At 39.6% G+C, this 26,099-nt stretch overlaps 1 protein-coding gene across 6 annotated transcripts in view; it reads right to left on the bottom strand.

The window, feature by feature from the left end:
- RBBP5 (RB binding protein 5, histone lysine methyltransferase complex subunit) overlaps window positions 1-26,099 on the bottom strand; it is a 39,319-nt gene that overhangs the window by 8,282 nt on the left and 4,938 nt on the right. For 3 of the 6 annotated variants that reach the window (XM_006062269.4, XM_006062270.4, XM_044943285.2), the window contains exons 2-13: window positions 16,575-16,600; window positions 15,570-15,742; window positions 9,236-9,376; window positions 7,847-8,009; window positions 6,604-6,713; window positions 5,402-5,521; window positions 5,161-5,314; window positions 4,994-5,065; window positions 3,943-4,060; window positions 2,670-2,739; window positions 2,069-2,298; window positions 468-659 (exon numbers count right to left, since the gene is read on the bottom strand). In XM_006062269.4, coding sequence (XP_006062331.1) covers window positions 468-659; window positions 2,069-2,298; window positions 2,670-2,739; window positions 3,943-4,060; window positions 4,994-5,065; window positions 5,161-5,314; window positions 5,402-5,521; window positions 6,604-6,713; window positions 7,847-8,009; window positions 9,236-9,376; window positions 15,570-15,742; window positions 16,575-16,600 — 1,569 coding nt within the window. The remainder of the gene's footprint in view (window positions 1-467; window positions 660-2,068; window positions 2,299-2,669; window positions 2,740-3,942; window positions 4,061-4,993; window positions 5,066-5,160; window positions 5,315-5,401; window positions 5,522-6,603; window positions 6,714-7,846; window positions 8,010-9,235; window positions 9,377-15,569; window positions 15,743-16,574; window positions 16,601-26,099) is intronic. The other 3 variants (XM_006062272.4, XM_025277739.3, XM_044943286.2) reach the window with 2 other exon arrangements.

Here is a 26,099-nt window from a genome sequence, read left to right as displayed (position 1 = left end):
GAATGGAGAGCCCCTGAAATATAGTTGCAGACCCAAGGTTAAGAGCCACTGAATTAAGCCAAATCTGGTTTAGCCTGCCCTTGGCAGCAGCTTAATTTGGGAAGTAGTTAGGCACAGTAGGACTTTGGGATGTAAGAGAGAGCTAGACCAGGCATCAACATTTAGAAATTATTCAAGTGTAGCAGGTAGTTAATGCTGTTAAAAAGAATTTTTGAGGGGGGGGGGGGGGGCGGAGATCAAGGGAATGCAGATCCTTGAAACCTAGTTATGGACCCAAGGTTAACAGCCACTGAATGAAGCCAAATCTGGTTGAGCTGCCCTTGGGAGCAGCTTAAAACTCAGAGAATTATCTGCCATTGGGGAAAAGGAGGGAAGGAAGGAAAAAAATGTTGCAGTTAAACGGAGTCAGGGGCTGTACAAAGCAAGGCCACGAAGAAAGCCAGACAGTGCTCCCAATGTGTCCTTACCTGTCAAGGGCTGGCTGAGCTCCGCCTGCACTTTACCCTTCGCTGATCCTTCCAGAGGTAAACCTCTGTCCCCTTTGTAGAGTTTCGGTTTAAATGGAGAATCTTTCTCTTTACCTTTTGATCCTTTAGGCCGGCCTGCTTGCTTCTTCTTGGATTTGCCATCCCCCTTCACACCCAGTAGTGGATGGACTTCTGTAAAAGGACAGATAGGCTTGGAAAGGAATCCACACGTCTCCCCAAGCAAGCACATGCATGCCGCCTACCCATGAGCAAAGAGTTTTGTTTGTGTCCCAAGTCCACTAACACAAGAAGAAAAGTTTGTTTTGGTTATTAATTATAATACTACAAAAGAGCAGCCATTACATGAGAAATAGTTGCTTGGCCAAAAGGCACACATAGCCTATATGGTTCACACCAAGCTATAGCAGCTCTCTTAAAGCTCAACATTCAGAAAACTAAGATCATGGAATCCGGTCCCATCATTTCATGGGAAATAGATGGGGAAACAGTGTCAGACTATTTTTGGGGGCTCCAAAATCACTGCAGATGGTGACTGCAGCCATGAAATTAAAAGATGCTTACTCCTTGGAAGAAAGTTATAACCAGCCTAGATAGCATATTGAAAAGCAGAGACATTACTTTGCCAACAAAGGTCCATCTAGTCAAGGCTATGGTTTTTCCAGTGGTCATGTGTGGATGTGAGAGTTGGACTGGGAAGAAAGCTGAGTGCCGCTTTTGAACTGTGGTGTTGCAGAAGACTCTTGAGAGTCCCTTGGACTGCAAGGAGATCCAACCAGTCCATTCTGAAGGAGATCAGTCCTGGGTGTTCATTGGAAGGAATGATGCTAAAGCTGAAACTCCAGTACTTTGGCCACCTCATGCGAAGAGTTGACTCATTGGAAAAGACTCTGATGCTGGGAGGGATTGGGGGCAGGAGGAGAAGGGGACGACAGAGGATGAGATGGCCGGATGGCATCACCAACTCGACACACATGAGTTTGGGTGAACTCCGGGAGTTGGTGATGGACAGGGAGGCCTGGCGTGCTGTGATTCATGGGGTCACAAAGAGTCGGACACGACTGAGCGACTGAACTGACTGACAGCAGCTCTAAATAGAAAAGGGATATCAAAGACCCACTGATACTCTATGGCACAGGTCAGAACAGGAGTGCACATGCACGCACTGGCATGTGGAAGCAGGAAGTGAACGGGCTCTGGAACTCAGCAGACCAGGCAAGAATCCAGGCTCTACCATATGACTAACAAGGCTTCCAGAATTAAGACTGTCCAGGTCTGACCAGTATTATACTTTACCACCTAATGAGAATGTGGGAGGAGAGGTAGAGGAAGCCTGAGACTTAAACAAACTGATCCAGACGTCAGAAGACTTAAAGCGTGTTATCATAGGAAAAGTACTGAGGGCAGAATCTCCCCCATTTTAAAAGAGAAGTGAAAGCAGATAAAATTGTTACAAAGCTATAAAACACTACAAAAAAGACTCATGGAAAACTTCCTTTAAGGGAATATCAGCCAGAAAGGATATTACAGGTTGTGCTGGAGAGTGGGTCTATCAGGTGAGAGAGAGGAAATACGGCCCTTACCATCATTTGGTACTCCTTGTAGTTCAATATTGGTTGTTTTGGGTTTCTTCTTAGGTGGCTGGGACCCGTCTGCTGAAGACTGCCTCTTCTTCTCTGAACTAGCCCCTTCGTCCATCAGGGAGGTTTGGACTGCATCCGGTGGGGGGCCATAAGGATTTTCTTCTGGGTCTTCTACCTCAGGGGCAATGGGTAAATATAATAGAGCCTTTGAATCTTCCAGTTCTTCATCACTATTTGGAACAGGATCAGAAAAGGGATAGGAAAAAAGAGGAGAAAGTTGCTTAAACCATGAACCCTTCCTCTAGGGCAGAATCATCTAACCATAAGCAACAGGTACGGACCTAAAATTTGACAAAAGCCAAGATGGATAAAAGAAAATCAGACAATATGATAAAATGAGTAGTAAAAATAAATGGCATAAAATTAATTACTTCACTTCCTTAAGATTTTCTATCAAGGGAGAATGGAAGGGACCTCTTGCACATCACAGGAGTTAACTCTTTGAGCCTAAAGGCAGACGGGGCTGAGGAACAGTGGGGACTGAGCAGCACACCCAGAGACTGAAGAGGAGGCGCACCCTGAGGCCTGGCCTCCAGCTCACCTGCTACAGAAGGCCGCGATAGGGTCCACGCTGGTGACATCCACTTCCTCGTCCTCTGCGGCGTCAGCCCCTGCAGGGCAGAAACACAGTAGGGCTGTGAGAAGAAGTGGAAGACTGCTGCTTACATGCAGCTTACGATGTTCATAAACTGAAATCCAGGAGAAACAAAGGAGGAAAATCAGGCACACATTTAACTTAGTCGTCTGGCAAATTCGTGCTGAACTTCCACCATATGCTAGACACGGGGGATACAGCACTGCCCCAGAAAGTCGGGAACAGTTTTTGTGTAAAAGCCCCAGTAGTCTAATTGGGGAGACACAGAAACGGATAATTTCAGTTCCACAACGTGAGTGCTACAATAAAGGCATGTGCAATGTGCCAAGGAGATGGGAAGAAGAAACAACTTATGCACAAGTTTGAGAAGCTTTCCATGCAACACAATCCAATAACACCAATACAATCCAAAACATCCTATAGTCCTGACAGTCTTCCTAAGATTCCTGAGGCATACAAGATATCTTATGTCACAGAAGTGAGGACCGGCACCTTCAGGCTGGAGAGAACTAACCTGAACGCCAATTCCTTGATTCCTGGCACCATAAAGAAGCCCAGCAGTCAGTGACAGTGCCAGCGGGGCACACTGCGCATTCATACACACAAACCCCGCCAGATGCAAAGCCCTGTGCTTACACACTAGGGGGCTATAAAGTGAGGTATTTATTCTCAAGGTGTTTCCTATTTAGAAGTTCAGAAGCCAAGAAATGAAAATAACAACGATCATGATCTATTAGAAGAGAACATCTGAATGCTCATTATGACCTAGCCACTATCGTGAGCCCTCTACACGAACTGTTTCATTTATTTCCCACAACCCTAAAAGGCAGAGTTTTTACAGATAAGGAAGTTCAGGTTTAAAGAATAAGTATTCTGTCTAAGGCAGTCTGACTCAAGTCCATGCTATTTACCTCCTGTTACTGACAAAGGAATGACAATACCCAACAGCAGCTCAGCACCCAGCATGTGTGGGTGGCTTTGCTAGGTGCTGTATGCAAATCCTCATTAGAGAGCTGCTCAAGCCCTAGTAATGCCCATATAAGCTCTGAGTCAATGCCTTACAAATAAAGATTCTAAAAGCACTATTAAAAGTGCAAGCTTAGAGAAAAAAATTAGACTAAGTGCTGAAATGAATTTTCAGCACAAATTAACAATGAGTACTGAGTTAAAACAATCATTTTTCCTTTGGGAAATACTATCTGCAATTGAGAAATATTACCTGTCTGTTCAGGTTCACTCTTATCTTCATCTTCAATATCAAACTCTGATTCCCTTTCTTCATATTCTACATTTTCATCCAATTCTTTGAAGTCTGGCGCAAATGCACTCCAGTTTTCCTATGCCACAAACAAAATACACTACTTAACCATAGAAGAAAGCAACAGTCTGTAATTCTAGACATTAATGACATAAATGAAAGGCTTGGGCATGAGAGACTCAAAATTCTGAGATCAAATTTGGCAGATAATAAAAATTAGATATCTATAGGTTTTACTATCTTAAGGCATTTCCTATCTTAAACATGCCATATTATTAACTGCAATTCTTTCATGAACAATTGTCTTCTTTAAAACATTTTAAGGATTTAAAAAATGATTTTACTTCTTTATTTGGCTGTGCTGGGTCCTCACTGCGGCATATGGGCTTTCTCTAGTTGTGGCAAGTGGGGCTACTCTTCACTGCTGTGCATGGCCTTCTCAACGTACCGGCTTCTCCTGTTGCGGAGCACTGGCTCTAGAGCTCGGGCTCAGAGTTGCGGCACAGGGGCTTAGCTGTCCCACAGCATGGGGGATCTTCCCGGACCAGGGATCGAACCAGTGGCCCCTGCATTAGCAGGTGGATTCTTAATCACTGGACCACCAGGGATGTCCTTAATCTTTTTAAGATGTAATTCTGAGGTAAAATGTTAAGTTTTCTTATGACTACATGGATTAAAAATATAATTAAAATTTTCAAAATAAAATCAAATGCAAAACAGAATCTAACTGAGCTGAAAATAGGAAAAGCACAAGAAAGCTCTATCTTAATAAGCAACAGAAAAATATACCAGGAAGTACCCTAGACTTTCTCCCTGAAAACAGAGCTAGTAAACTGGCTTTGGACCAAGACCCTCCTAGTAAAGTAAAACTAGCTGCAGAGAGCTATCTGATCAGGTTAGAAGAATCACGTGGAAAAGAAAGTCATTAAAGTAACTTTTGTCTTACTATTTGCAAGGGTCATTGATACAGAAAGAGTATCTAGTTTCAAAGCATAACTAGAAAAATACTTACTACTTGATTTTGTGCCCAGATAGATACCACTCCACTAGAAATGGATGCTATGATGGGTCGAACAGGATGCCACTAAATTTTAATGAAGCAAAGAAAAGTCAGTTCTAAGAGTGAATCCAGTTTTCTGTGTTACGTAAGTAACAGCAGCAACCTCTCATCCTACTTACAGCTACATCCAGGAGGAGCTCTCCTCTGGTCCCGTGGAGAATCTTCACCAGGTTGCCAATGCTCTTCTCCCAGATGTACAGGGCATGCTGCCGGGCTGACCCTGCCACTATGTACTCCCCATCCCCAGAGAAACAGCATTTCTTCCACGGGGTCCTAAGGACAAAGAAAGTACCCAAGGAGAACCAGAACCGGACCCCAGGTACTGAATGAGCACACATTCATCCGGGTTATGGCACGTACCTATTCACCAAGTCCTGCAATTTCTGCATGGGTTCAGGCTCTCCATCTCTTCCACAGGTTAAGATTTCTCTACCGTCATAAACTCTGATTATTCGATCCGCTGTGTTAATTAAAAAGCAACTACAGAAACGATAAAAATATCAACACCAGAGGTCAGAAATCTGTTCCTGTTAACATTTTCCATGGCTACCAGTTACTAAGAATACCACAAGACAACAAACAAATAAGGAAGAGACTGAGTGAAAATCTAAAATAATGGACCAGACTACTTATGTATCTACTTGTCACCTTTCAAGCTAAAATATAATGTGAAGTGAGAAAATGCTTTATATCAGTACTTCCTGTGTAATCCCTGAACCCTATATGTACCAGTATTTGACTAAAATCCAAAACCTATATATTGAAACCAGTTTCCCAAATTTACAAGTTTACAGTTAAATATATATAAACACTTCATTCCTCTGGCTTATTTTAGTTACAGTACAATATATTCTTCTTAATGAGTTAATAATATATCATTTGGATTGCCCAAATTTTTAACATTGGAAGTGTTGGAAATCTGTCTAAAATACAACTTATTTTCCCACTTTCTTACAGACTTCACTAACTTTTTCTGAATTCAAAAGAAATTGAACATGAATGTCTTCTAAGTGTGAACGGTGATTTCTATACAAACTAAAGTGACCATCCCTTCTCTTACTGACAATTTCTCTTGTTGACAACCTATTTTCTTCTTGTTTCTGTTGATATCTACTTCTAGTTGGGTAACCAAACTTACTAAGAAAAACATCTGAAAGTAAGAGGATAAATAAGTTTCACGTAAGTAAACTGCATATTCAATTACTATGTGAATTCTGTGGTATCAATTCTGATTACAATATAATAAATAGTTCATCTCTGCCCAGTGCTTACCATGTGCCAGGCATTTTGGTTCTATGCACAGACCACTCAGACATCTTTTCTGTAAAGCAACTGCCTGTGAACCTCCGGTAAGATGTGTCTGCTGGCTCAATGCAGTAAATTTTACAAACTTAAGAACCAGACAGTAACCGTTTCTATAAATATTTTTTAAATAAACTCTTAAAAACTTTAAGTATAATATACACAAAAACTATGACTCTCAATGTATTTTGCGTTCTGCTCACTTTTAAGACCGTCTCTAAAGAGACAGGCCGCACTCACCTCCCCTTCCGGGCACTCACCTCCCCTTCCGGGCAAATTCTATTGACTTAATGGCTGTGGTATTGCTTGTTCCAGTTGTTACTCTGAAGGAAGCAACAAGATCCTGAGAATCGGTTTTTAGGACCAAAATCTAAAGTTTAACAGAGAAAAAAAGTAAGTAAATATTCTGATAATTTACAGTTATTAGATACGGGTTCTGTTTTTAAAACTGGGCAAAGACTGGGTGAAAACCTAAGTATCTCTATTCAACTTGCTTTTACCCCTTTCAATTAAAGACAATGTCTTAACTTATGTTTAAAAGACGGTGTTTAACATTATCCACAAGAGACAGAAAGTGGAAGCAACCCAAGTATCCATCAACAGATAAACAGAATGTGACATACACATACAATGGAATATTACTTGGATTTGAGAAGGAAAGAAATTTTGAAGACATGTGCTACAACATGAATGAATCTTTAAGAGCATTATGCTAAGTGAAATAAGCCAGTCACACGCAAAAAATACTGGATGAGTTCCAAATTCATAGAAACAGAAAGAAGAATGATGGTTTCCAGGGGCTGAAAGGGAGTAAGGAACAGCAAGTCATTTAATAAGTACAAGGTAAGTGTGAGATGAAAAGAGCTCTGGAGATAAATGGCGGTGACGGCTGCACAATACCGATGTACTTTACACTACTGAGCCGCACGCTTAAGGGTGGTCAAGACAGTACACTGTAGGTGCATTTTACCACAAAAGTACCCACAACCCTGCCACTCTCTTAGGTAGCCATACTAACTGATATGACCCAGTCAAAAAGGAAAAAAAAAAAATGCAATGGAACTCAAACTCTAAAAAGTTTGAAAAGGATCCTAAAACTTAACCTTTTTTTTTAACCTAACTTCTTACTACACAAAACAACAGACTAAAGTGGCCTAAATTATACAATATTTTCAGACCAAGATATCAGACATCTTGTTAGCAATATTCCATTGATGATTTTTAAATTTTATAATTTAGTAATGGCCCTTTATTGCTAGCACCCAGTAAAGGCCCTCCATCCTCTTCTAGATTGAATAGTCTCTGACCACTCTAAATCCAAAGAACAGAAATTATTAAGGCATGTCAGAACAGGCTGTATTTGCCACAGGCAGGAAGCACACTCAGGGATAGAAGGGATAGAAGAAATTTCAAAGAAAAGAGAACAAGTAAACATGAAATGAGCCAACATGCAGGATGAGTGATGCTTACTTATTTCACCAGCTCCTAAGCTTCCAGGCTTACCTTGCCTTTTGCATTTCCTGTATAGATATATTCTCCTCGCCTATCAAAAGATGCAACCACGTTCAAATCGGAGTCATCGTCTACGGGCAGAACGACATGTTTGGAATCTGAAAGGGTCAACATGACAGGAGCAGATTTCATGGGACACACGAGAACCTTGTTCCTGTTTAAAAATATGAATAGCACATTGGCAGTTGCTATGGTATCAGAAAGCTGACTCTCTGCCCTTTTTCCCTAATTCCTATCCACTACCCTCATCAACCTATCCAGCCCAAGGATATTTAAAATAGTTGAAAAAGACTACACTCTAAATTTCTAATAATAGGGAAATGACTGAGTAAAGTTATGGGATCCTACCTTGACAAAACAAAATGTAATCATTAAAAATAAATATGAAGATGTAGCAAACTGGTAAAATATGCATGAAAATGAAAAAGCAAAACATCAGTTAAAACTATGTAAAAATACATATTTGTGTACAGCTAACACAGACAAATGCTTTGTGAGCTAGTAAGTGCTTTGTGAGCTATGCAGCACTATATAATAAGCTTTAAACTTAATGAGAACTTAACTAAAAGAGAACCTAGAGAAATGAAAATAGTTGTATCTCAGTAACTGAATGGTGGGTAACTCTACATAAACAGGAGAAGGCGATGGCACCCCACTCCAGTACTCTTGCCTGGAAAATCCCACGGACAGAGGGGCCTGGTAGGCTGCAGTCCATGGGGTCGCGAAGAGTCGGACACAAGTGAGTGACTTCACTTTCATGCACTGGAGAAGGCAATGGCAACCCACTCCAGTGTTCTTGCCTGGAGAATCCCAGGGATGGCAGAACCTGGTAGGCTGTTGTCTATGGGGTTGCACAGAGTCGGACACAACTAAAGCGACTTAGCAGCAGCAGCAGCTACATAAATATAATTTTTAAAAATATTTTATTTATTTGGCTGTGCTGGATCTTAGCTGCTGCATGTGGGATCCAGCTCCCCAAACCCAGGACCCCTGGCACTGGGAGGACACGGTACTAGCCACTGGGTTTCCAGGGAAGTTCCTTAAATGTAGTTTTCATAATGAACTATTTCCGGTACTAAAGAAATTCAAATAATTGGGGGAAAACCCCAGGTCAAGAACAGTTATTATACTTATTTCTATCTTTGCCCATTTCAAAGTTTTAATTATTATAGGCCAGTTTTTAATTGTAAACTACTACCACAATATCTTTGAAATCGATTCAGAACCAACCAAGACAGAAAAATTCATTCATGTAGAAGAGGTTTGAAGAGATGTGTGCTTTTGTCTCCTGAAACCTTAAACTGAAATTACCATGAGCTTAGAGATAATTCAGACAGAATCAGACCCACCCCAGGAAAGAATAGCTCAGATTAAACATACTGATCTCGTGGATGATACTGGACTTTTAAGATGGGTGAAGGGAATCGAAACCTCTGGTCGCAGTCGCCTGACAGGACATCCCACTGTGACACTATGTTATCAGTGGAAGCGCTCACGAGCTTATGACCATCTCGACTCCAGCTGAGAAGGAAAAAAGGGTAACTTAGCACATATTCTAAGTTAAAAATACCATATCACCCTTACAGATAAAAATGCATGAGTCACACTTATCGCCCTAACTGTATGGGTCACCAATGTTTCTTCTTCTTCATTTTTTAAACATATACTCAAATCTATAAGCTTTCCTAACACTAAGCAATAAATGTTTTCATGACAAGATATCTTCATATCTAGCAACAGAAGCTCTTAACAGTTCAAGATAACAATTTAGATGGCTCAGTGAAAAAAGAGACTCAAACATTTTAGAAGAGTGTAAAAATCAGCAGGCCCTTAAGCGTTGATTTAACAAAAGCAAGTTTTCTTCCTCTTGAAGGCAGGAGGAGTAGTTGAATTTTCTGAATTTGGCCCTGCAGTAGCACCATCATAGTATAAGCTAAACAATAGAGATAGGTATCTGTTATTTAAAAGAATTAAGAAAGAAATTAATTCCTCCTGCTAAGTATAGTTAAACATCCTGGACATTATACAGAAAACAAAGGTAAAGAAGAGCCAGACTGGCTGGGTACGGTAGGATCGGAGGAACAACACAGCTGTGAGATCCTTGGGTTTTCTCTTTGCCTCCTATGTCCTGGGCCAGGTGATGGAGATGTCAGCAACCGAGCAGCTCAATGGGCACACACACTGAGCACACGCCCTCCCGGAGAGTCAGGACAACCAACGGACACTGCCATAGAGATAGCACAGGCATTCGAACCTAACAAACATGTCAATGCAGCCACCATTAAAATGCTTCATCACGCAATTACAAACATGCTTGGAACAAATAGGGGAGAAAAGAAATCTCAGCAAAGAAACAGAAGATGACCAAATGGGAATCTCAGAACTGAAAAATATAAAAACTGAAATTAAAAAAAAAAAATTCAAAAGACGGGTTCAGCAGCCAGTGGAAAAGAGGAAAGAATCAGTAAACTGGAAGACAGAATATAAAATCCCCAATCTTAACAAAACAGAAAAAAATGCCATGAAAAAAATGAACTGAGCCTCTGGGACCTGTGCGACTATAACAAAAGATCTAATATCTAATATCCATGGCATCAGAGTTCTAAGGAGAAAATAAAGAGCGTAAGGCTTAAAAGTATTTGAAGAAATAATGACTGAAATTTTTTCAAATTTGACAAAAGATATAAAACATACAGATTCAAGAAGCTAAGCAAACCTCAAAGAAGATGAATTCAAAGAAATCCACTCCAAGACACAAATTTCTGAAAACTAATGGCAAAGAAAAAAGACCTTGAAAGCAGCAAGAGGAATGACATCTTACCTGTGAGGAACAACAATTCACATGACAGCAAGTTTTGCATCAGAAACCATGGAGACCAAAAGGAAGTGACATGTTGTCAAGTGCTAGAAGAAAAGACTTGCCGTCCCCAATTCTACATCCAGACAGCAACCTTCAGAAACAAAGAGGTAAATCAAGACCTCTGTCACCAGCAGACCTACCCTAAAAGAATGGCTCATGGAGGTTCTCTAAGCAGAGAAGAAATCTCAGATCATCAGGAAAGAAGGAATCTTAGAACATCAGGAAGAAAGAATAATGAAAAGTGTTTAAAAAATTAAATACTTTTTCTCAAGGTCTGATGTTTGAAACAAATATCCTAACACTGTCTTAGGTAGGTATCAATATACATAGAGGAAATGTTTAAAACAATTATAAACAAGGAAGGGAAAGAGAGGTAAAGTTTCTATGCCGCTCTTAAACTAGTGAAACGTCAACGTGAGTAGACTGTGATAAGTTATGTACATATAATGTAATATCTAGCAACCATTAAAAAGCTATACAAGCTGGACAAAGAAATAAACTCAAAAATAATATAGATAAGTCAAGATGAAATTCTAAAAATAGTTCAGTAACCTACAGAAAGCCAAAAAAAAAAAAAACAAGGGAAAGAAAACAGAGAAACAAAGAACAAACAAACAGAAAAAGAAACCCTAAATGAGTCTTAATTCAAATTTTGCAATGAATAGGATTTGCTACTTAGGAACTTATAGGAGGTAACACAGTTCCATGGTTAAGAACACAGGCTCAAGTCAGATTTATACTCAAGCCTAGACATTATGACCTTCTAGCTGTGTGGTCTTGCGCAAGTTATATAATCTTTCTGAGCTTCAACTTTCTCATTTATAACATGGAAATAATAACAGTATCTGCAGACGAGAGAATTAAAATTAATGCACATAAAACTCTTAGCACTTACTGTGCTCAAAAACCATTATTTATATCAGAGACAAGATAAATGTATTCCCAGACTTGACACTCAATGCAGAGAAAGGCAGGAGTGAGCTGAGGAAGCGCGTGTGGCGGGACTGAGCTCACGTCTGCACACGAAGGACTCAGCGCCTCTCCCACCACCTCTGGAACACTCCCAGGCAACGAGAGGACCTTTCTGGGAAGGCCAACCTAAAAAGGAAGGTGCCTACAAATGCTGTAACTTGAGGGTTGATAACAAAGAGGTCAATGGTCCACCCAATTTCAGTGGGTGAAGAGAGGGTAAGAGGGTGAGCCAAGACTCACATACACTGTAGTAAGAAGTCACAAGTAAGTTCTTGAAATTAAACTAAGAAGAATATGCATAAGTACTTTAGAAATATTAAGACAAATATCAAGAGAAACAAGCCAAAAGAATGGAAGTACACTGGGAATGGGAGAAAGCTGGGAAACCGGGAAAGGGAGAAACAAGGGACCGCTTCTGCGGCTCCTACACTGCAGGCAATCTCACGGCGCAGCGGAACGCCAGCTGGGACTCCACTTTTCCTTTAGACCCTCCGCATCTTAATAACTTTTTGTTTTACAGCAGGCTTGTGTTTCTGTTAGAGTAGAGGGAATTAACAATACATTCTTCAGTTCCAAATTCCGTAAGTTCAAGAACGAGGGATTCTCATACATTCTCACATCTGATAATACTGTTTCTTCCCAAAAGACAGACAGGTCTTGGAGTCTTAAATATCATTTTTTCTACCTATCCCGTGGCCCCCATCCAGTGCTTGAATATCTTCTGCAGCAACTGTAAGAAGAGACAGCAAGCCCAAGAAGGGCCAGTCCCACTGGTAAGTTCTTCCCTGGGCAGTCCACCCCATCCACGGGCACTCTGCTTGGGAGCTCGTCTCTATTCTAAGCTAACATTTGTTTCCCCATAAATTCCACTCACTATCTACGAGTCCTGCTGCTTCTCCTTAGGTCAATTTCTGTGTGGCATATGTCAGTTCTGTAATAGTTGAAGACAACTATTATACCTATCCGAAACTCCTCTTGGTGAAATTTTCTTAGTCCTTAATATATACAAATATTATACAACAATTAATACATAAAGTCATACTCTAAGTGAGGCTGGATCAAAGAAAAATGCAAGATGTGTGTAATTACTGACCTTAACTCTCACGTATAAATATATTTAACAAAAATCAGGAACAGTTACAATGCACACATACCAAGTAATACTATACCTATGTACACACACACATATATATCAATACAGAAAAACATCTCCCATATATTAAGTGGAAGAGGAAGCTATAAAACAATGTTTCCATTTTAAAAAAATACACATTTACTTGTCTATGTATATTTTTATATATGTGAGAGATACAGATAGATCTTACAGATAAAAGATATATTTCATTCTCTAATTTGGGCTTCCCTGGTGGCTCAGATGGCACAGAATCTGCCCGCAATGCGGGAAACCTGGGTTTGATTCCTGGGTTGGGAAGATGCCCTGGAGGAGAGCATGGCAACCCACTCCAGTAAGAATTCTTGCCTGGGGATACCTCAAGGAGTAGACAAGGGGCTTTCATTTTTTACTCTATATACTCATATATTGTTTGCATGTTTTAAAGTTCTTAATAATCAAGTTCTGTGACAAAAAATCTTCACTAAGATACCCCACTCACCAAACAAGTACACATGTGTCTACTGTACCCCAGGTATAATGCTAGAAGCGGGGAACACAGCAGTAAAATGGCAGACGAGGTTCACTGTCCACACCCCTTACCATACGCCAGGGCAGATATTCACAAAACAGCTGCGTGCAACAACGCACAGCAGGAGACACACACTGCAATTCCCTGCATCTCCCTCAGATCTTACATTAACATCTTCATCCAAGCGGGAGACCTAAGGGCCGTCACTGCAACTTCTCTACTTCACTCACACCCTTTACCTAATCAACGCCTATGCCCTCTAATTTCTACCGTCTCTCACATCTGCACCATCCAGCTGCACTCCTATCGCATCCGTCCTCACGCTCTCTAACCCAGACCTCTGCACTCCTGTTTTCATTTGCCATCCTCTTTCCCACACGCTGCTCTAGAGATTCTTCTAAAATGAAAGGCGCACCGTGTCACCTTTCTTCCTACAGAGCTTTAACGGCTGCACAGTACCACCCGGATAAGACTTCAACTTACAGGGCAGCACCTACCATGCTCCTCGGAGCGCGGTTTACCTTGGCAGCTGCCCTACCACATCGTCCACAGCACAGTCCAGCGAATCTGAACCGCTGCGGTTCCTCCTGCTCCCATGCTCGTACCAAGCTGACGTGCTTTTGTCTCTGCAGAGCTGTCTGCTTGGGATACAACTGGGAAACACCCACTCATCTTACAAGTCTGAGGTCAGAAATCACCTTATCTTTGAAACCTTTTCTGACCGCTATTCTTCTCCAATACAATTCATCATTTCCTCCTTTGCACTTTTGCCTCCACTAAATTTCAAATGTAGTTCTTATGTAGGACCTACGAACATTTAGCACTTGTTTTTGTCTCCCCCAAACCCTAACTTTTACCCTAAATGCTTAAAACAATATCTGGCACATAATTCATGTTCAATGTTTGCTGAAGAAATGATTGTATGAGAGAAAAACTTTTATGTGCAAAGACACTGACTAAACACTACATAGCAGAGAAACAAAAAATAATCAAGCAAATTATGGTTTATCTACCAGAAGATACATAGCCATTAAAAAAAGTTTTTAAAGGCTACACAAGCAGGAAAATGTCTGGTGTTAATGAGGAAAAAAGCAAAATATAAAACACGGCACACAAACTTTGCTTTTAAAAAATATATAGTAACAAATCAAAATATTCATAGTAGTTATATCTGTGTGGTAAGACTATGGAAGATAGTCTTTCTCTTTGTATTGCATTTGTACTTTAATTTTCTAAATATTATATTCTATAATAGAAAATGCGAGTGATTTAAGTGGCAGCGTGTAGAGCTGGACGGTGGTGACAGCTGCACAGCTCTGAGGATAAGGTGAGCGTGCGCCTAGCTGGGTGCGCGCTGCAGCACGTGAGCTACACGTCAGCAAGGCTGACAAAACGTACGTGTCTACTTAAATCTTCATTGCAAAAGCATAATAATCAAAAAGAAATAAAATGCAAAAGAACTAGAAAGGGCCTAAGAAATTATATAGGCCAGTTCTCTCATTTTACATTTTAGAGAAAAGTTCTGGCCAAAGCTGCTGGTTCATAAGTGGCCAATCCTAGGCTGGGATTCAGGCCTCCCCGCAAACCAGTGCTTTATAATACCACAGCTGCTTATATTTAGGCCAAAGGAAGTATGTTACTTAATAAATCTAGACCGGAGAAGGGGTTTTTGATCCCAAGCTCATTTAAAAGAAGTGTTGCCCCAAAATAAAATGTTCGGAAAGAAACAGTCCCTGAGAGTAAGAATAAAATCAAAGGGAATTTATTTAATATCAGATTTCAGGTCAATATTTTTGATAAAAAGCCTTAATAACTACAATTCAATGAAGGAACAGGCGTGTCTGTGATCACTACAACTGCTGTAATTGAGGAACAGGACAAGGCTGGACACCTGAACATTCAAGCTTCCCTCCTAACCAAGATTTTTCTATTCTAATGAAAAGGTCAGTATCACAAATAAGACCTGCCATCTGCTGCAATCTGCAAATGTCTCATTTCAGTACTGTGAGATTCTCAGACAGAGCCTGACACTGATCCATACTGCAATGAATTTCTCCCCACAAGTGCTCAACATCAGCATGCGTCAATCTTTCTACAAGCTATGAGAAATTACGTTACTAATGGCCAAAGACTCAGAACTTTAAATATTAAAATTTATCTAGTGAGATTGGCAATTATACAGTTACAATTCATCCCAATTTAATTCATATTTAATACATTAAACTTTAAAACGCCTTACCATAAAGAACAGACTGGATGAATGTGTGCACTAATTATTTTAGCAATGCCTCTCGTCAAGAAATCCCAGATGACGATTCGACCGTCATTGCAGCCAACTGCAAGCAGCGTGCCCCACCTGTTAAAGGTGCAAGTCAGGGCCATGCTGATACAATCCAAAGTTCCATCAGCTTCCTAAAAATTAAAATGAAGGTAAGAAACAGACAATAATACCCAGATATCCAAATCATTTCTTAGAAGTTTCTCTAACATCTATGATACTTCTTTTGAATTTAAACTATGATACATACCAAAATAATCTATGTGTGTTCTTTTATTTATTAAACTAACCAAAATGGAGAAATATTTATAAAAACTAAAAGAATTATTACAAACAGATGTGACCAATCCTTTATATTACTACTACGACTTTATACAAATTCTCCACAAGGCAATTAGGCAAAATAAACCAGGATTCACTAAGAGTCATCTTATTGATCAAGCAATCATAGTTCTTGAAATTTATTCCAAGAAAGATAATCTATTAATAAAACAAAACCCCTAGGAGAATCAAATAAATTTATATTAATATCAAGCCATGTAAACACTCCAAGTATTACAAAATATTTCTACATTTTAAAAAGTAAAGCACACTTACAGTATACATATTATTATGTAAAAACACTAAATTATGTAAAAACACTAATCAAAACTATAAAAATATACAAAAAAACACATTTTCATACAGGTGATAGTATGGTTTGTGAAAAATGCTTTAATCAAAGTCTTTTTAAATTTAAAGGGACATGAACTATAAGATTTACAACATTGAGATTTCCAACCAATATGGACTGTCTACTTTCCACCCTGTTCAAAATTAAATTTTAGTTATTTTTATAGCAAAAGATCATCACACTTAATGCTTCTATTATCAAAGAAAAAAAGATGAAAATGTAGTTTTCACTCTACTCAAACATAAAAGCTAGCGAGTTACCATGTTTCTAAAATCACAATATTACACTCTTACCTCTGGATAATTCTGCCCAAAGGACTCTGCAACAAAACAAAGAAAGAGAGTTGATGGAACATGTGCAACATACCAGGAATCGTCCAGCGCACCGTGTACAGAATGGCCTGCAAAGTGTGGGTGGGGAACTGGGGCTTGTGCAGGGACTCCATGAGGTCACACTGATTTTTGTTATCATACCAACATGGCACTTGCCCTTTACTCTCATTATCTCTTAAGTTTACAAATAAGTTCTACTGATGCTATTCAAGCTGTGAAACACTGTGAATACAGAATCCAGCCAACTTCTATCTGGGCAAACATTAAACAGGTTTGTAAAAATGCAAAACAATACCTCTCTTCTCACTGAATATTTTTTCTTTTGAAAATAGTTATTTTTCATTAAAATGTTTTTAATGTAAACATGTAGCAGTGTGTTTTACAGTTACTTTTATATAACTTTAAAAGCTCAAATCAGTCAAGTTATCTTAAATCCCAACTACTCTCTTAAACCCTTCACTAACAGCAGTCAACCAACAGGATTCATCTCCAGTCCAAACAATAGCACTTAGGCTATAACACAATTTGGTAGTTGGTTAAACACATAATTCTCTATATTAACTTCTTCAGCAAATAACATTTTTATACACACATCTCTTATTGTCTTCTTTCCTATATTAAATTTGGCATTTACACATTAGTGTAAATTTTCTCTTAAAAATGTTTATTACTAATGTGTAAATGCCAAAATTACATTTGCTATGGTTTTTCCAGTAGTCATGAATGGATGTGAGAGTGGCACTATAAAGAAAGCTGAGCGTCAAAGAACTGATGCTTTTGAACTGTGGTGTTGGAGAAGACTCTTGAGAGTCCCTTGGACTGAAATGAGATCAAACCAGTCAATCCTAAAGGAAATCAACCCTGAATATTCATTGGAAGGACTGATGCTGAAGCTGAAACTCCAATACTTTGGACACCTGATGCGAAGAACTGACTCATTTGAAAAGACCCTAATGCTGGGAAAGATTGAAGGTGGGAGGAGAAGGGGACAACAAGAGGATGGTTGGGTGGCATCACAGACTCAATGGACTTAAGTCTGAGTAAACTCTGGGAGTTGGTGATGGACAGGGAGGCCTGGCATGCTGCGGTCCATGGGGTCGCAAAGAGCCGGACGCGACTGAGTGACTGGACTGGACTGGATGAACATGTTGAGCTACAGTATGATGATACTGCCTGCTTGTCAGAAGTCTGTTTAATGCAGCAACAACTTGATCAATATTTACTTATGTTATTACCTAAATATTTTATTACAGTGATACTTAAACTATACTCTTAGAACTACAGCTCCAAGAAAGCTGTTTACATTTAGGATATCCAAATAAGATTCCATTTAAAAAAATAAGACTACTATTTTTAGTTTTTGACGATATATTTCTCTATGCTTATAGAAACATTAACATATTTAAGGTTTGTTTCCTAAATAAAATACTATTAGGTTGGTGCAAAAGTAACTGCAGTTTAGAACTGCTGAACTTCGCATTCGATACTGGAATGCATTCTTAAATATGGTTATGTTATACATCATTTTAATGCACATTTCTTGTTTTGTTTGTTGCTAATGACTTATTACCTGCTGTTTATTTTATATTTTTTTAAGCCTGGGAAATGATGCTAGACAAAAAGTAAATTCTAGCAATTTTCTCAAATTCATAAAGCAGTAAAGACAACTCACAACATCAACAGTCCATTTGGCCCAGGAACTGCCAGTGGACATACAATGCCAGCGGTGGTTCAAGAAGCTCTGCAAAGGAAGATGAGCGCCTTGACCAAGAGGAGCACAGTGGCGGGCCATCGCAAGCGGACAAGCGCCAATTCAGAGGGTCATCGAGGCCGAAGTTTGCTCAACGCTTGACAATGACAGCTGTCCAGCATTTGAAGCAAATAGGAAAGATAAAAAAGCTTGACAAGCTTTTTGCAGCCTAAGAGGACTGCAAATAAAAAACAATTGTTTTGAACTGTCTTCTCTTACTCTACACAACAACAAACCATTTCTCAAAGAGTGATGTCGATAAAAAGTGGATTTCATAAGACAACGGGCAATAATCAGCTCAGTGCAGTGACTGGACTGAGAAGAAGCTCCAAAGCACTTCCCAAAGCCAACCTGCACCCAAAAAAGGTCATGGTCATTGTTTGGTTGTCTCCTGCCCATCTGATCCACTACAGCCTTCTGAATCCTGGTGAAACCATTACATCTGAGAAGTACGCTCAGCAAATCCACGAGATGCACCAAAAACTCCAAACCTGCAGCTGGCACTGGTCAACACAAAGGGCCCAATTCTTCTCCGTGACAATGCCTGATCGCACATCACACAACCAACGCTTCAAACGCTGAATGAACTGGGCTACAGAGCTTGGCCTCATCAGTCATATTCACCTTACCTCCCACCAACCCACTACCACTTCTTCAAGTATCTCAACTTTTTGCAGGGAAAACACTTCCACAACCAGCAGGAGGCAGAAAAAGCTTTCCAAGAGTCCATCGAACACCAAAGCATGGATTTTTACGCTACAGGAATAAACAAACTTACTTCTTTCTCATTGGCAAAACTGTGTGATTGCAATGGTTCCTATTTTGATTAATAAAGATGTATTTGAGCCTAGTTATAATGATTTAAAATTCATGGTCTGAAATCGCAATTACATTTGTACCAACCTAACACACATAATATACGTTATTGTATTAATATGCATTATGAACAAGAGAAGACTTTACACATGGACATCACCAGATGGCCAACACCGAAATCAGACTCATTATATTCTTTGCAGCCTAAGATGGAGAAGCTCTATACAGTCAGCAAAAACAAGACCAGGAGCTGACTATGGCTCAGATCATGAACTCCTTATTTCCAAATTCAGACTTAAATTGAAGAAAGTGGGGAAAACCACTAAACCATTCAGGTTTGACCTAAGTCAAATCCCTTATGATTATACAGTGGAAGTGAGAAATAGATTTAAGGGCCTAGATCTGATAGACAGAGTGCCTGATGAACTATGGACAGAGGTTCATGACATTGTACAGGAGACAGGGATCACGGCCATCCCCAGGAAAAAGAAATGCAAAACAGCAAAATGGCTGTCTGGGGAGGCCTTACAAATAGCTGTGAAAAGAAGAGAAGCAAAAAGCAAAGGAGAAAAGGAAAGATATACCAATTTGAATGTAGAGTTCCAAAGAATAGCAAAGAGAGATAAGGAAGCCCTCCTCAGGGATCAATGCAAAGAAATAGAGGAAAACAATAGAATGGGAAAGACGAGAGATACCAAGGGAACATTTCATGCAAAGATGGGCTCGATAAAGGCCAGAAATGGTATGGACCTGACAGAAGCAGAAGATATTAAGAAGTGGCAAGGATACACAGAAGAACTGTACAAAAAAGATCTTCACGACCCAGATAATCACAATGGTGTGATCACTCACCTAGAGCCAGACATCCTGGAATGTGAAGTCAAGTAGGCTTTAGGAAGCATCACTACGAACAAAGCTAGTGGAGGTGATGGAATTCCAGTTGAGCTATTTCAAATCCTAAAAGATGATGCTGTGAAAGTGCTGCACTCAATATGCCAGCAAATTTGGAAAACTCAGCAGTGGCCACAGGACTGGAAAAGGTCAGTTTTCATTCCAATCCCAAAGAAAGGCAATGCCAAAGAATGCTCAAACTACCGCACAATTGCACTCATCTCACACGCTAGTAAAGTAATGCTCAAAATTCTCCAAGCCAGGTCTCAGCAATATGTGAATCGTGAACTTCCAGATGTTCAAGCTGGTTTTAGAAAAGGCAGAGAAACCAGAGAGCAAATTGCCAACATCCACTGGATCATTGAAAAAGCAAGAGAGTTCCAGAAAAACATCTATTTCTGCTTTATTGACTATGCCGAAGCCTTTGACTGCGTGGATCACAATAAACCATGGAAAATTCTCAAAGAGAAGGGAATACCAGACCACCTGACCTGCCTCTTCAAAAACCTGTATACAGGTCAGGAAGCAACAGTTAGAACTAGACATGGAACAACAGACTGGTTCCAAATAGAAAAAGGAGTATGTCAAGGCTGTATATTGTCACCCTACTTATTTAACTTATATGCAGAGTACATCATGAGAAACACTGGGCTGGAAGAAGCACAAGCTGGAATCAAGATTGCTGGGAGAAATATCAATAACCTCAGATACACAGATGACACCACCCTTATGGCACAAAGTGAAGAGGAACTAAAGAGCCTCTTGATGAAAGTGAAAGAGGAGAGTGAAAAAGTTGGCTTAAAGCTCAACATTCAGAAAATGAAGATCATGGCATGTAGTCCCATCACTTCATGGGAAATAGATGGGGAAATAGTGGAAACAGTGACAGAGTTATTTTTTGGGCTCCAAAATCACTGCAGATGGTGACTGCAGCCATGAAATTCAAAGATGCTTACTCCTTGGAAGGAAAGTCATGACCAACCTAGATAGCATATTCAAAAGCAGAGACATTACTTTGCAGACAAAGGTCCGTCTAGTCAAGGCTATGGTTTTTCCCACTGGTCATGTACGGATGTGAGAGTTGGACTACAAAGAAAGCTGAGCACTGAAGAATTGATGCTTTTGAACTGTGGTGTTGGAGAAGACTCTTGAGAGTCCCTTGGACTGCAAGGAGATCCAACCAGTCCATTCTAAAGGAGATCAGTCCTGTGTGTTCATTGGAAGGTCTGATGTTGAAGCTGAAACTCCAATACTTTGGTCACCTGATGCTAAGAGCTGACTCATTGGAAAAGACCCTGATAATGGGAAAGACTGAGGGCAGGAGGAGAAGGGGACGACAGAGAATGAGATGGTTGGATGGCAAAACCGACTCGATGCACATGAATTTGAACAAGCTCCAGGAGCTGGTGATGGACAGGGAGGCCTGGCATGCTGCAGCTCATAGAGTTGCAAAGAGTCCGACACAACTGAGCGAATGAACTGAACTGATGAACAAAATATCCTATATATCTTTCCAAAGCAATAATAGAGATCTATATTCACATGATTAAGAGAAAAAAGGAATATTCATTTAAAAATTAAAAACAAAACAAAAAAAAACACAATCTTAAACTACAAAGTCCTCAGGAAGGAGCAGAGCATGACTTGCTGTGTTCAGAGAAAGGAAAGCCATATTTAAGATTCTGAAAGGACTTCCCTTGGGGCCCCAGTGATTCTGACCCAGCGCTTCCACTGCAGGGGGCATAGGTTCCATCCCCTGGTCCAGGAACTGACATCCTGAAAGCCATGCAGCGTGGTCAAAAACAACAACAAAAAAGATTCTGAGAGAACCCAGAATCCTTGGGCCACTTTAATGTATGATTATGCTTCAATACAGACTACTCCTGATTTTGTACTTTTGTTTTATGCACTGGATGGGTTTTTTCCCCTTTTTTTGAAGGTCTGTGTGCTGTGCGCTAAGTCACTTCAGTCATTTCCAACTCTCTGCAACCCTATGGACCGCAGCCCACGATGCTCTCTCGTCCATGGGATTCTCCAGGCAAGAAGACTGGATCCTTCTCCAGGGGATCTTCCCAGCCCAGGGATAAAACTGCATTGGCAGGCAAGTTCTTTACTATCTTTACTACCACCTGGGAAGCCTTTTTGAAGGTCATCCTAGTTAATAGGACGATAACAAGGAATCTAAAGGAACACAAAGAGAAAGTAATATAGGGTTATGGTAGCACAAAGCCACTTCCCCCAGAGGTTTAAGGCCGTTTTTACATCCTCCATCTCCCACCATCTAACACTTAACATTCTGTTACAATTAGATTCCTGGGCTTGGTTTTAAAGACCATGGAGTGGAGGAAAAAAGATCCCCAAATACAGCTGCCAAGGAGAAATAAACCCTAGTTGGGTTTAACTTCACAATACACTTGATAATTCAAAAACCATGAATGACTCTTACAACAAAAGACATATTTCCAAAACTGATTACAGAAGAAAAATTCCTGACTGGATCAAAGAGGAAAGAACACACCTAAATGTTGTTAAAGACCTGTCATTAAAATAAAAATGTTTTAATGTTTAATATTAAAAAAAGGACAGCAGGCCCATATGGTTTTATGAGCCATATGGTTTTTTAAATGGTTTATTCCTCCTAAATCTCAAGGCACAAATAATTATAATGTCATTCAAGCCATTTCTAAGCAGAAAAAATATAGTGTCTTATAAAACCAACACAACTAATAACAAAACCTGATACAGATGGGTGAAAAAGAAAACAAGTCTCTTTCACTAAGAACATAAATGGTACAAGGTTTATGAATCACCTATAAATTCTACAGAAAAGTAGTTTCTAGCAACGTAAATAACTATAAGAAAATTCTAAACACAAAAAATCTAGAGTTTATTATTCTACCATATAAGAAGGCATATAAGAAGGTATACAGCAAGGGGAGGGGGGAGGGGGAGGAACAAGCCCACTCCGAACTCGTTCCAAAGGACAATGCATTCGAATGTATATCCCTGGTCAAGAATGTTTAAGTCATACAATCCTATGAGGAGATATTGAAAAAAAATTTGCTAAAACTCAATAGCTCATTCTAATAGTAGCCAATGGAATAAGAAAATGAAACAATCGGTTTAAACATTAATATAGGAAATAACACTATTTCTCTTTTCTGGTATCACTATCTAGAAAACAGAAGAAATGTTAATTTAAAAAACCACCACCAAATTAGTAAGAAAATAAGGCAAAGTGGTTTTATATCAGGAAAACATTCAAACATTAATAGCTTTTCTCTACATTGGCAATTAATATCCAGAAATGAAAATGAAGGGGAAAATTCCATTCACAGTGGTTACAAACATCAATATTTAAGGGAAAATGTAATAAGACATGCCATGTATAGAGAAGAAAACTATAAAATCTTAGTTAAGACTGTAAAATATGAATAAGTGAAAAGGCAATCTACAATTCATTCCGGGATAGAAAAGCTTAATGGCTTTCACCAAAAACTAATAAATTTTATGCAATTCCAGATGGATTAAAGACAAATGTAGAAGCAATTCTAAATGAACTACAAGGCTGCTGATAAATGATAAAAATGACATTTCAATTTAGCAGAGAATTTATTTTATATGGATGGACAACTATCCATCTGAAAGAAAAAATAGCTCCGATTCCTCTCTCATATCACATATAAAAATAAATTTCAGGTAAATTAGTGATTTTTAAAATCAAAAATCTTAGAAAAAAATTTGAGAGATTCCATGTATAATATAGGGTGGGGAAGACCTTAACAAAATTAGAAAACCAAAAGAAAGAGAGAAATACATCTGATTATATAAAAACTGGAACATTTTGCATGGCACAAGTTCCCATAAACAAAAGACTTACAAAAACTGGCAATGCAGATGACGGATGAGAGTTGGTATCTATACTATAAAGCAAGTCTATACAACAATAAGGAAAAACAATCAAGAAGAAAGGCTAAAGAATATGAATTAACAAGAAGAAATAAGATGGCCTCTAAACAAAGGAAAACATCAAATTCAGAGAAATGTAAATCAAATGAAAAATGAGATGCCACTTTCATCCATCAGACAGGAAAATTCAGAGACAGCGCACTTGCTGGGGGCAGAATGTGAATAAAGGAATATTTTCAGTCACTGTCTATAAAAATGGGAATTGTTACAGCAGTTTGGAAAGGAATCTGACAGCATCTATTAGAAGCAAAAATATCCCTCATCTCAATAATCCTACAACTGGAAACCTAAACACAACAATGTACGTAAGGACAAGGGTTTTTAAAGTATCGCTCTTGATTGCAAAAAAAAAAAACCCCAAAAAACCAACTCCTGCCCGCCAACTGGAAACAAGGTAAACGCCTATTATTATTAGTGGAATGAATGAAGTGCTGTATTCAAACATGGACTGTTGTCGTGTAGTCACTAAGTCGTGTCCAGCTCTTTTGTGACCTGCCAGGCTCCTCGGTCCATGGGACTTCCCAGGCAAATATGGATAAATTACACTAATTCTCTTGAAAATTTTTATTTGTGCTACTTAAGTGAAAAAAGACACAAAGTATATATATATAACCCAATCTCATTTTTTTGTTAACATGTGTATATACACACACACGAATACGCAGAGAGAAAAATACGGAAGGAAATACATGGGATTATCAACAAAGAAAGGAGGCAGGGGGAAAAAGATCACTTCAAAACAATAAACATTTATAGTGAATTCTCTGGTGGCTCAGCAGTTAGGACTCCACACTTCACGCAGAGGACACAAGCTCAATCCCTGGTCGGGAATGAAAATCCCGCATGCCATGGCAAATAAAGACATCAGTAAATAAATAAGCACTTACAGTTACAATTCTATACCATGAGTGTGTATCTAACACGAGCGCATTAAAAGTCATTAGCTCTGCCGCCTCCTGCCGTGTAGGAATAGGCCTCCCAGGCAGGTCAGTGTAGAGCGTCTGCCTGCAAACGCAGGGCACGTGCACTTGACCCCTGGGCTGGCAAGACGCCCCAGAGAAGGAAGTGGCCACCCCTTCTAGTACTCTGGCCTGCAGAACTCCATGGACAGAGGAGCCTGGTGCGCTACAGCCCATGGGGTCGCAGAGGCAGACACGCTTTAGCGACTAAACAACACTTGCATTGTTTGCACTGTTGTGATAAATATTTACTGTACCTGTTAATCTGAAATGCATAAAGAAATTTAATGAGTTTTCTAGACTTGAACTCATGCTGGCTTGTTATTGCTTTCAAGTGCTCAAACCTGCATTTATCATGAGCAGCTACCCTTACTAAATGCTTGTGTCAAACTCTGCACTGAGATTTTCTGTGCGCTGTCTCAGTCAGTCCTCTCCATTCACTGTTAAGTGAGCACTATCGTACTCCATTTCACACTTGGATTAAAAGTCATTTCCCAAACTGACAGCGAAAAACTGGCAAAACTGGAACCTGGCCAAGCAACCGTACTTAACTGTAAGCGCACTAAAATCTATAAACTTGCCCAGATTTGACCTCAAGGTTACTAGTCTATGATTTACAAAACTCACCTGTCCTTTACTAAACAGTCAAAATTTTGCCCATCTCCTTTATTTCTGCATATCTTTTCTCTCCCCAAGACACAAAGATCCTCAACCCTATTCCACATGCAAGTTCCTTCAAGCCCAAGGAAAATAATTCAACCAAGAGGAGTGAGCTAAGTGACCTACCTAAACTCTCCCTATGAAGGACTTTCCTTCGCAATGTCCAGTCATCACTTCATTTGCCCCACTGCCTGCCATCCTCCTTGCCTTCACACTCCACATAATGAAGCCGCCTCATTTTTACAGTATTGGCCTTTGATCACACCAGCTTTCCTGAAACTTTTTTTTAAATTATTAACTACAATTCTTTTTCTTTTTTTGATGTGGACCATTGTTCCTGCTTGGTTTTCGGGTGAGAGGCGTGTGGAATCTCAGCTCCCTGACCAGGGATTGAACCTGTAACCCCTGCACTGGAAGGTTAAGTCTTAACCACTGGATCAC

The sequence above is a fragment of the Bubalus bubalis genome, chromosome 5, assembly GCF_019923935.1.
Source record: "Bubalus bubalis isolate 160015118507 breed Murrah chromosome 5, NDDB_SH_1, whole genome shotgun sequence".
Lineage (NCBI taxonomy): Eukaryota > Metazoa > Chordata > Mammalia > Artiodactyla > Bovidae > Bubalus > Bubalus bubalis.
This window is presented reverse-complemented; position numbering and strand designations above follow the sequence as displayed.